Source organism: Vulpes lagopus, chromosome 10 (assembly GCF_018345385.1).
Source record: "Vulpes lagopus strain Blue_001 chromosome 10, ASM1834538v1, whole genome shotgun sequence".
NCBI lineage: Eukaryota > Metazoa > Chordata > Mammalia > Carnivora > Canidae > Vulpes > Vulpes lagopus.
Window position 1 is genome coordinate 50,746,254 of NC_054833.1, and position 13,016 is coordinate 50,759,269.

At 36.9% G+C, this 13,016-nt stretch overlaps 1 protein-coding gene across 1 annotated transcript in view; it reads right to left on the minus strand.

Moving 5' to 3' along the window:
* Window positions 1-13,016, minus strand: part of CUL5 (cullin 5) — a 92,964-nt gene that overhangs the window by 41,725 nt on the left and 38,223 nt on the right. The window contains 4 exon segments of the mRNA XM_041770690.1: window positions 860-940; window positions 1,024-1,169; window positions 2,809-2,950; window positions 5,041-5,217. Coding sequence (XP_041626624.1) covers window positions 860-940; window positions 1,024-1,169; window positions 2,809-2,950; window positions 5,041-5,217 — 546 coding nt within the window.

Sequence of the window (13,016 nt, forward strand, 5' to 3'; positions counted from 1 at the left end):
AACCAAAGAAAAGTCAGAAGCAAATAAATAAATCCATCCACAGTTGGAAAATGTTTAGTTATAGGCAAATGTCACCTCCTTGAATGTAAATCTAAATCTAGTTTCTAGGTTCCAAAGACTGAAGGGTAATTAGAGGAAATAATGATGCTATATTTGAGCAATTTCTAAGACTTTCCCCAAGCTTGATTCTTATTTTCCTTACTATAGCATGTTTGGGTCATTCTCCATAAGAAAACACTCAGGACAGATACTGTAGCAAGGCTACTATCTCTGATCAGGCTTTTTTTGTTGTAGTTTTTGAGTAACTTACAGTATAAAGAAAAACAAAGTAAAAATATAAAGACTGATGTTCTCTTATCATTTTATCTCATGACAAGTTTGAAAACATCCTCCCATAACAAGAATAAATATTCCTTAGAAGTAATGATTTGATCCATACTCTGTAATTTAGTGTTCACAGCCACTTTACAGAACATAATTCACTAACAAGAATCAACTGTATCTCTAGGGAGCATATTTTACTTGCAACATGAAAATCACTAAAATGGATAAATAGATACACATAAAACATAATACGAGAAGACTGTTTAAAAATTAAGTACATTAAATGTAGTAAAATCTGGAGTAGGGATGGCAAACAGATCTCATCTTGCACATTAGCTCAAAAGAATGAGTTCTGAAGAAGGTGCCTTCTGCAGCTGTGCTCTGGCATACCCAGGAAAGAGTATTAAATGCAATCAGTAATATAGTTCAGAGGCATGAGAAGGATGAGTAATAATACTTGTATCACATATTTGCCATCCCTGGGCTACTGTACTTCAAATAATCTCCAAGAATACACAATCACACAATTACTTACTGCTTCCACAGAGTTACATTCCCGTCTTGTTTCTAAATAACGTAGTGCTCTTTTTTCTTCTTCTTTTAATTTAGCATCTGCCTGCCCAGAAGCAAAATAGCAATCATTTTTAAGAATATCAAGAGAATGGCTCAAATTATCACATATACTAAGTTCTGACTTACATATTTCATATAATTCTGTACACCATTTTGTTGTAAATACGAGGGTGCCTGTGTTCTATAAAATCTCTCTGTTGAATCCAAGTATGCCTTCTCAAAATTGTCCCTATAAATTTGAAGCTTATCCTCAGGATTAGAACAAAGGTTAACTGAAAAACAGAAAATAAAATTTTACTCTAAGAATGTTTCAAATCAGTAGTTTGAGTACAATGAAATAACAAATAGTGAGGAGTCATTATGTGCAAGGGATTGTGACAATGCTCAAGAGAACATATATCACAGAAGACAAAATCCTTCTCCATAAGAGACTTTAAAAAGGTAACAACACAAAGCACTAAAGTGGCAAACAGTACAGACAACACAGGCTATTGTATTTCTGAAGAGAAAAGAGAATGACTTTCAGCTATACGGTCAAGAGACCATTCACAGACGAGATGGGATTTGAGATGGGTCTTAAGGAAAAACTAGAATTTACACAAAAGCTAGTCAAATAAGTAAATATTCTCAAGTACAAAATCACAAGGGCAAGTCAAAGTAAAATGACCAGATCGTCTGTGTGGACTGTAAGGTTAACAGAAAACAAGGTAGATGGGAAGTTAGGAGTGGCTGTGGAGAGCCGAGGCTCTGGGGCTAAGTGACCTGAGTCAATAAATGGAGGATCACTAAATGGGTACGAAAAATACTAACAAAATAATACTTAAAAATTAACCTTGTGAATAGCATATGGGTTAAATGATAGCAGTAAGATCACTGAAAGACGACTATTTCACAAGTCCAAAAGCAGAGTTTACATAGTAAAAACTGGTGGTAGGTGAATAAGAAGGAATAAATTTCAACGACATGGCTAATGAAAGCCTAAAGACTTTGATACTGGGCTGCCCCGGTGGCACAGTGGTTTGGCACCGCCTGCAGCCTGGGGTGTGATCCTAGAGACCCAGGATCAAGTCCCACTTTGGGTTCCCTGCATGGAGCCTGCTTCTCCCTCTGTCTGTGTCTCTGCCTCTCTTTCTCTGTGTCTATGAATAAATAAATAAAGTCTTTAAAAAATAAAATAAAAGACTTTGATACCTAAAGAAATATGGGGACAACAGAAAAAGCCAATCAAAGATAGCTGAAGGTTCATTAATACAAAAAACTCGTACAGAGGAATACTTTGTGCCTACGTTTTACCTTCAGTGAAGATGTAGTGTCAACAATACAGTTAACTAAAGTATGATGACAGGGGCATGGGGGCTATGAAGCACTGTGAGAGGGACCTAACCTAGTCTGGGAATTCGGAAAGGCCTCTGTGAGGAAACAGGATGAGGAGGAGCTAGAAGTATAGTGGGAGCAGGATGAATATTCTCATATTCAGTTTGAATATCAGAATAGTTTAGCTGATTTAAAAAACAAATGAGAATAGCATGAGAATATCATTCAGAAACTGAAAAGTTTAGAGAGGAACGCATACATAGAATAAACGTACTTCCTGAAAATATAAGTATAAAACAAATTACCTACCACCTTTTCTGGGCTATCAATTCAAATCTATATTTCTGTAATTTAAGTCACTAAAAGGATTAGATTTCACCAGCCAAGAAATGAGTAAGATGGAGAAAACCAATATTATCCACACGAATATGGGTTTTTCTATATTTCCCTGAAGAGATTAACACCTTCTATAGGCTCTTAAAAGCATGTGGTGCTAAAAGTAGATATATGATAGCACACATGACTCTGATTGTGCTGTTCCATAATGGTCTCAGAATTTCCATAAAAAAATTATGATCATAAAAGTTCAGAACATACCATAGGATTCTCTTACTCCAATGACCAGTTGAGAATCAAATGCTTCTCCTAATCTTTCAGCATGTACCAGCTTCATTGCACTATCCTGGAGTCTGTTTTTTATATTTGAAAAGATTGACTCATTCCATGTATCAAGCATGAGCTAGGAAAAACAGAAATATGCAATCATTTTGATTATTAATATACCATGTAAAAAAAATATATATACCATGTACCATACAGACTCACAATAAATTTTAACTATAAACACTAAAAAAGGAAATAAAATTCTTATATTCAACTTGAAAACTTCAGGGAACTAATGTATTGACATTCGGTAAAAAAAAAAACACATGATAAATGTTAAAGAACACATGTTTCAAAATCAACATAATTGGATTTTAATTATAGCTCTGCTACTTATTTACTGGATTTCCCATCTATAAAATAGTAAAATAGTAACACAAATTTCAAGTGGTTATTGTAAAAATTAAATATAGCAATACATGGAAAAGGTTACCTCCTCTACAGTTACAAGTTTAAGTTGCAGAAATACTGCACTTTGGAATGCTCATATACACGTTTGTATAAACACATAATAAGTGCAAAAAGCACTAAATGAAAACCTATTGGAGGGATCCCTGGGTGGCGCAGCGGTTTGGCGCCTGCCTTTGGCCCAGGGCGCGATCCTGGAGATCCGGGATCGAATCCCACGTCAGGCTCCCGGTGCATGGAGCCTGCTTCTCCCTCTGCCTGTGTCTCTGCCTCTCTCTCTCTCACTGTGTGCCTATCATAAATAAAAAAAAAAAAAAAAAAAAAGAAAAAAGAAAACCTATTGGATACTGGACCTTAAAAAAACATAAATCCATCTGACAGATGTTCCATTTAAGTGATGGCAACATTATATATATATATATATATATATATATATATATATATATATATACACATACATATACATATATATATCTTCATATATATTATCTTTCCAAGTAACTGTGTCAGATACAGAAAACATATTAATGACAACAGCACCAGCATCAATGATAGCAATAACAGATATGCAACATTCACAGCATACTTAGCACTGCTCTGAATACTTTTCACACACAACTTTAATCCTTAAAACCGATATATAGGTACTGTTATCTCCCTTTTTAGAAATGAGAATCTGGGGCATTGAAAGGAAAGCTAACTTTCCCACACTTATCCAGCTCATAAATGGTAGCACCAGGATGTGAATCCAACAGGTATGTTTCCAGAATCTATGCTCTTAATCATTAAGTGATGCTGATTCCTATAATCAGTAGGGAATGGTATAAATTAAAATAATAACAAAAACAAGAGAGGTCAAGATTATGGGACTGCAAATTTAAAAAGTATCTAGAGGTAGTTTTTCTTTTTTGGAGAGAGGAATATAGTTTCTCATACTGCAGTTATTTCTACCACTGAAATCTAAATTCACAGCATCCCTGTCCACATGAGCACAAAGATTACAAGGGGCAGGAATCCCTATGCCACTATTTGAATGGCTGACTTTGTTCTATAACCATCATAGCAAGTAACAAGTTGTTTAAAGCCCAAGAGGCACTTTTCACTTTTTTACTTTTCAAATCAATGATTCCATGGATTCTCAAAAGCAAGAATACATATGAGAAATGACAGAGTTTAGGTCATTACTGATTGAAGAGTTGAAAAGAAAACCTGAGATCCTACTTTCAGAGCTGAGTTCTTTACATTAAATCACGAAAGGTTACTGGACACGGAGCTTTTAACTAGAAACTATGCAAAAAATATGAAAATAAACACAGTACACAGTGAGTTTATGATAACCAGAATCAAGTAAAAAGATCATGAAAGTAACAACAATTTAGCCACAATTAAATACAAAGATATAAGATGGTAACCTAATGAGAGATTTTTGAAAGAATAAAGAAGCAATTCATAGGAAGATAAAAGTACAAAGGAAGAGAAGAAAATAGAATACTGAAGATAAAACTAGGAAAAGGACAAAACAAGGTGCTAACACCTGAGGACATGGATCCACAACTTAACACCACAGGCCATAATGAAAGGAAGTGCAGCTCAATACTGATGGAAGAAAGTAGAATTCAGTAAAACCCACCAAGAATCGAAAAGGAATTTATACATCAAGTAGAAGAACCCACTTAAAGTCTGATTTACTTTCGAAAGTTGTAGAATCACCCTCTTTCTAAAGTATATTAAGGAGGAACAATGCAAAAGTTAACTTACTTTTCGAACAATGCTGTCTTCCACAGTTGATTTTTTATTGCTGCCCTGTTTACCCATTAAAGTAATCTCCAATTGACAAAATGGCTTCGGTAAAATATCACACTGTGTAAAGAATTTTCGCCATTCAACAATGTATGCTTTTAGCAAAGCTGTATCATCTTGATGGCTCAGTACTCGCTGAAAAAAAAAAGAATCATATGAATTTAAAATAAATACAGGTATTCTTATTGAAAGAATAATAGAACATATTCATGCTATAAAAGCAATGTCCACAATAGCCAAACTGTGGAAGGAGCCTCGGTGTCCATCGAAAGATGAATGGATAAAGAAGATGTGGTTTATGTATACAATGGAGTATTACTCAGCCATTAGAAACGACAAATACCCACCATTTGCTTCGATGTGGATGGAACTGGAGGGTATTATGCTGAGTGAAATAAGTCAGTCGGGGAAAGACAAACATTATATGGTCTCATTCATTTGGGGAATATAAAAAATAGTGAAAGGGAATAAAGGGGAAAGGAGAAAAAAATGAGTGGGAAGTATCAGGGAGGGAGACAGAATATGAGAGACTCCTAACTCTGGGAAATGAACTAGGGGTGGTGGAAGGGGAGGTGGGCGGGGGGTGGGAGTGACTGCGTGTCGGGCACTGAGGTGGGCACTTGACGGGATGAGCACTCAGTGTTATTCTGTATGTTGGCAAACTGAACACCAATAAAAAATAAATTTATGAAAAAAATATTCATGCTATAAATATGAAATATTTTATTTATTGTACAAACTATATTATATTGAAGAGAAATTAAAACATATATATCCAAGAAAAATAAAAACATGTTCACAAAGATTTACCATGGCAATCATTTTGCAAACACACATAAAATCATAATGTACATATGAAACTAATAAAATGGTTTATATCAACTATATCTTAATAAAAATAAAACCCTAAAACCCTAAACCCTTAAGCTATCATCTATTTATCCTCCCCTAACTACCATTCCCATTCATCCCTTCTCTGGCCCTAAGCAATCACTAATTTACTTTCACTATTTGCTTGTTCCAGACTTTTATATGAATGGAAACATGTAATATGTAGTAACTTATTTTATTTTTTTTAAAGATTTCATTCATTGATTTATTTTTCAAAGAGAAAGAGGGGGAAGGGAGCATACGTGCACGAGCAAGGGGAGGGGCAGAGGGAGAGAGAGAATATATATCAAGCGACTATATGCTTAGCACAGGGCCCCATCCAGGGTTTGATCCATACCCCAAGATCACAACCCTAGCTGAAATCAAGAGTTGGATACCCAATTGACTGAGCCACCCAGTGCCCCCAACATAAGGCCTGAACTCATGACTCGAATTGAGATCAAGAGTTGGAAGCTTAACCAAATGAGCCACTCAAGCGCCCCTCAGATGCAGACATTGACTTCATTCAACAGTTTCAAGGGTCCCCCAAGTCCTAGGATATATCAATACTTTATTCCCTTTATAGCAGAATACTGTAACATTTTATAGATACACTACATTTGTTTATCTATTTTCTCCATTGATGGACATCTGGGTTGTTTCCACCTATTGGCTATCATGAAAAATGCTGCTATAAATATCTATATCCTAAAAATCTTCATAAAAAACCTGTGCACAGGCACCAAAAAAAAAAAAAAAAAAGAAAGAAAGAAAGAAAGCACTCAGTTTCAGAAATGAAATAGGAGATATTACAACTGATAACACAGAAATACAAAGGGCTAGGGCAGTTAGAGCTTGCAACACTTGAACTCAGGGCTCTGAGTTCAAGCCCCACTTTGAGTGAGGAGACTAATTAAAAAAAAAAAAAAAAGACCCACAAGAGATACCTATCAACAATTATATGCCAAAATATTGACAACATAGAAGAAATAGATAAATTCCATGAAACATACTGTCTACTAAGAGTAATTTATGAAGAAACAGAAAATAAGAACAAACCAATTACTACCAAGAGGATTAAATTCTCATTACTATGAGAAACCTCTCAACAAACTAGTCTAGGACCAAAAGTCTAGGACCAAATGGTGAATTCTATCAAACATTTGAAGAGAAGTAATACCAATCCTTCTTAAACTCTTCAAAAACATAGGAGAGGAGTGAACATGTCCAAATTCATTTAATGAAGCCGGTAATATCCTGGTATCAAAACCTGACAAGAATGGCACAAAAGAAGAAAATTATAGGCCAACATCCCTAAAAAACATAGATCATAGATGCAAAACTATTCCACAAAATATTAGAAAACTGAATTCAACAATACATTAAAAGATCATATACCATGATCAAGCGGGATTTATTACAGGAACACAAGGTTGGTTGTTTCAACATTCAAAAGTGAATCTATGTGAAACACCACATTAACAAATGGAGTATAGGGGCAGCCCCGGTGGCTCAGCGGTTTAGCGCCGCCTGCAGCCCAGGGTGTGATCCTGGAGACCCTGGATAGAGTCCCATGTCGGGCTCCCAGAATGGAGCCTGCTTCTCCCTCTGCCTGTGTCTCTGCCGCTCTCTATCCTCTCTGTGTATTCTCATGAATAGATAAATAAAATCTTAAAAAAAAAAATGAAAAAAAAAAACAAAAACAAAAACAAGTGGAGTATAAAAATCATATGATCATCTCAAATAGTACAGAAAAAGTATTTGACAAAGTATCTATGGGGTAAAGACTTGAACATAACACCTGAAACCACAAAACTCCCAGAAGAAAACACGGGCTTAGGTAAGCTCCTTAACATAGGTCTTAGCGAGGATTCTTTTGAATATGATACCAAAAGCAAAAATAAACAAGTAGACTACATCAAACCAAAGAACTGCGGCCCAGCAAAGGAAACCACAAACACGATGAAGAGACAACCTAGTAACGGGAGAAAAAACACTGCACATCGTGTATCTATGAGGAGCTAATACCCAAAATAAACAAAGAACTCCTACAACTCAACAGCAAAAAATAAACAATCCAAATGAAAACTAGGCAGAAGATCTGCGCAGATGGTTTTCCAAAGAAGACACACAGATGGCCAACTGACATGGGAAAAGATGTTCAACATCACTCATCACCAGGGAAATGCAAACCAAAGCCACCTGAGCTATCATCTCCCACCTGTCAGAATGGCTAGGACCAAGAAGGCCAGAAATAACAAGTGTTGGCCAAGATACTGTGGAAAGGGAAGCCCTGTGCACTGCTGGTAGGAAGTAAAATGGTGCAGTTGCTGTGGAAAACAGTGCGGAGGTTCCTGGAAAAATTAAAAATAGAACTACCATATGATCCAGCAATTTCATACCTGGGTATTTATCCAAAGAAAATGAAACAGTAACTCCAAAAGATATATGCAGTCCCATGTAAACTGCAGCATTATTTACAATAGCCAAGACAGGAAACAACCTAAGTGTCCACTGATAGGTGAATAAGATAAAGAAAATGTGGTTATATATACACAATGGACTATTACTCAGCCATTAGGAAAAAAATAAAGTCCTGCCATTTGCAGTAACATAGGTAGACCTTGAGGGCATTATGCTAAGGGAAATAATACAGCAAAAGACAAGTATGAGGGACACCTGGGTGGCTCAGCGGTTGAGTGTGTGCCTTCAGCTCAGGATGTGATCCCAGAGTTCCAGGATCGAGTCCCACATCGGGCTCCTGCATGGAGCCTGCTTCTCTTCCCTCTGCTTATGTCTCTGCCTCTCTCTGTGTCTCTCATGAATAAATAAATAAAATCTTAAAAAAAAAAAAAAAGAAAGACAAGTATGATTTCAGTTACATATGGAATTAAAAAAAAAAAACATAAGCTCACTGATACAGAGAACAGACTGGCAGTTATAAGAGGCAGGGAGTAACACGTGGGACACAAATGGGTGAAAGAGCCATAGGTACATGTTTCCTGTTACAAAATAAGGCTAAGGAAGTAATACTGCATATGGGAACAACAGTTAACAATACTGTACTCAGTATTAGAAAGTTGATATGAGACCTTATAAGTTCTCATCACAAGAAAAAATTCCATAGCAATATGTAGTGATGGATGTTAACTAGACTTACTGTTAACAGTAAGTGATCATTTGACAATACATACATTGTGATCATGTATTGATCAGATGATCATACATCAAATGATCTATTGTGATCATTTCACAATATATACAAACATCAAATCATTATGATGTTCACCTAAAACTAATATTATGTCAATGATACTTCAATTAAAAAAAAAACCTACTTACACACAAATGTTTATAAGCAGCATTATTCAAAACATAGTAGTAACAACCCAAACATCTACCAATGATGAACAGATTAAAAGAAGAATGTTGGATAGCCATATAATAGGATATTATTCAGCCATAACGAGAAATGTAATATGGATAAACACTACAGTGTAGCTGAGCCTTGAAAACATTATCATAAATGAAAGAAGCCAGTCATAAAAGGCCACATACTGCATGATTCCATTTATAGGAAATGCACACAACAAACCAATGCATGGAAACAAAGACGATTGGTGGTTGCCAAGGTTTGTGGGGAGTGGGTAATGGGGGATTAACTGCTAATGGGTACACAATTTCTTTTTAGGGCGATGAAAATGTCACAGAATTAGTAGATGATGGTTGCACAACTTCATGAATATACTAAACCCCACTGAAGTGTATATTTTAAGAGGGTGAATTTTCTGGTATATAAATTATATCTCCATTTCTTTTTTTTTTTTTAAAGATTGATTTATTTTTATTTATGATAGACACAGAGAAAGAGAGAGAGAGAGAGGCAGAGACACAGGAGGAGGAGAAGCAGGCTCCATGCTGGGAGCCCAACGTGGGACTCGATCCCGGGACTCCAGGATCGCGCCCTGGGCCAAAGGCAGGCGCCAAACCGCTGAGCCACCCAGGGATCCCCTATATCTCCATTTCTTAAAGGATGGCAGGGTCTATTTCTCCACCACTTGTTTGATGTGGTTCTGTGACTTGTCTTGACCAAAAGAATGCAGATATGACACCCTGAGACTTCCAAACCAAGAGCTGAGGAGGTCCTGAGGATTCCACTATCACCTCAAAGGTTGGTTTCCCCTAGAATGGGAAACTACCTAAGGGAGAAAGGCCAGGGTGGAAGCCAGCACCAAATACCAAGTATGTGAGAAAATTTCTGTCGGATCATCCAGTCCCTGCAAAGCCACAAGCTACCTGCTGACACATTAATAAACTTAGGAGAAATCAGGTGAGCCTAGCTCAAATTGCTATACAGAATTATGAGCAAAAAGAATACTTATATCAATTAAAACACACACACACACACAAATTAAATACCCTAATAACCTGTCAAACATTGTACATTTATTTTTTTACTTTCCATTCTGTCATGTTAAATAATGCTATGAACATTTTAATGCAGATGGAAACCATCTCTCCTGTTTAAGAGATTTGGTCCTCCCTAACAAAATAAGCTCAATTAATCTAATAACTGACCAGTAAAATAACTCACAAAGCTAAATTTTCTTAAACGTTTAGAAATCAGGTGCCCCTAGGTGGCTCAGCAGGTTAAGTGTCTGCCTTCAGCTTATGTCATGATCCCAGGATCCTGCAATCAAGACCCAAGTTGGGGTCCCTGCTTAGCTGGTAGTTTGCTTCTCCCTCTGCCTCTGCCTGCCACTCATCCACCTGTGTACTCTCTGTCTCTCAAATAAATAAAATCTTAAAAAAAAAAAAGTTTAGAAATCAAATAACCATGTTTGGCATTACTATCCCTACAATTTAATTTTTTAAGATTGTATTTATTGGGGAGGAGAGGGACAAAAGTAAGGAAAGGGAGAAGCAGACTCCCCACTGAGCAGGGAGCCCAACACAGGCTCAATCACAGGACCCCAGGATCATGACCTGAGTTGAAGGCAGATGCTCAACGGACTGAGCCACCCAGGTGCCCCCTTTCTCTACAATTTACAAGCTCTGAATTAGTGACACTGAACCTGACCCTCAGAGTCTTTTCTTTTTTTTTAAGATTTTATTTATTTATTCATGAGAGACACAGAGAGAGGCAGAGACACAGGTAGAGGGAGAAGCAGGCTCCATGCAGGGAGCCCGATGTGGGACTCGATCCCTGGTCTCCAGGATCACACCCCGGGCCGCAGGCAGCGCCAAACCGCTGAGCCATTGGGGCTGCCCTGACCCTCAGAGTCTTGCGAAGGTTTACATATCAGACTTCACTGGGTCACATTACAGTGAAACACATAGTTTTGTGAAGTGTATTTTTTAACATTTGTTAACAGTATCTAAGACGATTCTTTAGGAGCTCATTTCCAGAAACTAAAGAATAAAGCTCTATTCATTTGAAAGAAACATAATTGGTATTATCACCATAAATCATAAACAAGCTAATATGCTTTCCAATGCAATATTTCTAACTGAGTTCTAGGAACGTATACTTTTGATTAAATTGTGATACTGAGAGCACCGGGGTGGCTCAGTGGTTAAGCATCTACCTTTGGCTCAGGTTGTGATCCTGGGATCAAGTCCTACTTCAGACTCCCTGCAGGGAGTCTGCTTCCCCCTCTGCCTATATCTCTGCCTCTCTCTCTGTCTCTCAAGAATAAATAAATAAATAATTTTTTAAAAAATTGTGACACTGAAATATTTATTTTCTAAGCAAAGCCTGAAAATATCATTTATATTCATTTAAAGATAATTTCCTATAAAACTATATTTGGATTTTTTTTTAGATTTTATTTATTTATTCATGAGAGGCAGAGAGAGAGAGAGAGAGAGAGAGAGAGGAGAGAGAGAGGCAGAAACACAGGCAGAGGGAGAAGCAGGCTCCATGCTGGGAACCCGACATGGGACTCAATCCTGGGTCTCCAGGATCACACCCTGGGCCGAAGTTGGCATTAAACTGCTGAGCCACCGGGCTACTCTAGATTTTTTTTTTAATTCTTTTATTTATTTGAGAGATCGAGCAACTGTGCACAAGAGAGAGCATGAGAGGGGGAAGGGCAGTGGGAAAAGCAGACACCCTGCTGAGCACGGAGCCCAATGTGGGGGGGGAGTGACCCCAGTACCCTTAGATCGTGACCTGAGCCATAGGCAGATGCTTACCTGATTGAGTCACTCAGGTGCCCCAAAACTATACTTTTTACAAAATCATTTATCAGGGGCACCTGGGTGGCTTGGTTCAACACCCGACTCAGTTTCAGCTCATATCATGATCTCAGGGTCTCAAGACCAAGCCCCGTGTTGGGCTGCACTCAGTGCAAAGTCTGCTTGAGATTCTCTCATTCTCTATCTCCCACTGTCCCTCCTTTCTCCCTCCCTTCCTCTCTAATAAATAATTTTTTTTAAAAAAATCATTTATCAAGATGACAGAATTAATGGTGGTATCAAAACATTTCTTTTTGTAAGTAATACGCCATGTGACATGATTCTTTTAACATCGTGGCAGTGGCTATTAGAGTTAAATATATAATAATCATATACTTTATTCAGTACCTTCTTTTAAGTCATATGTAGAAAAAGACCATTTTTAATTTCCACTGTTAATCTGCTATTAGTATTTAACAAAATTTCTAACAGGCAACTTTGACTAATGTTGTTTGAGACACTAACATAAAAATTCACCTAAAGAATAAAAAATTCTCTCTTGTTTTCAAACTTCGTTTTATAGAAAGGAAAATAATTTCATGTCCTTAAGCCTATCTTCAAAGTGTTAAGAGCTGATTCAATAGAATATTTTACTTCTACATTAATTTTCCCCAGAAAACAAAGGTGTTAATAAAGACAAACAAAATTAGCTCTTGCATAATTGACCTAATGCCTAAATGAGCTCTGTCTTCATTTCAATGATATTAAAAACTTATACATATTATCAATCCAAGAGTGAATTTCAGCTCAGCAGCAGCAATGTAAAGGGCAGTGCAAGAATTATATAGCTGAAGTAGTACTGGAATTGAAGAAAATTACTCTTA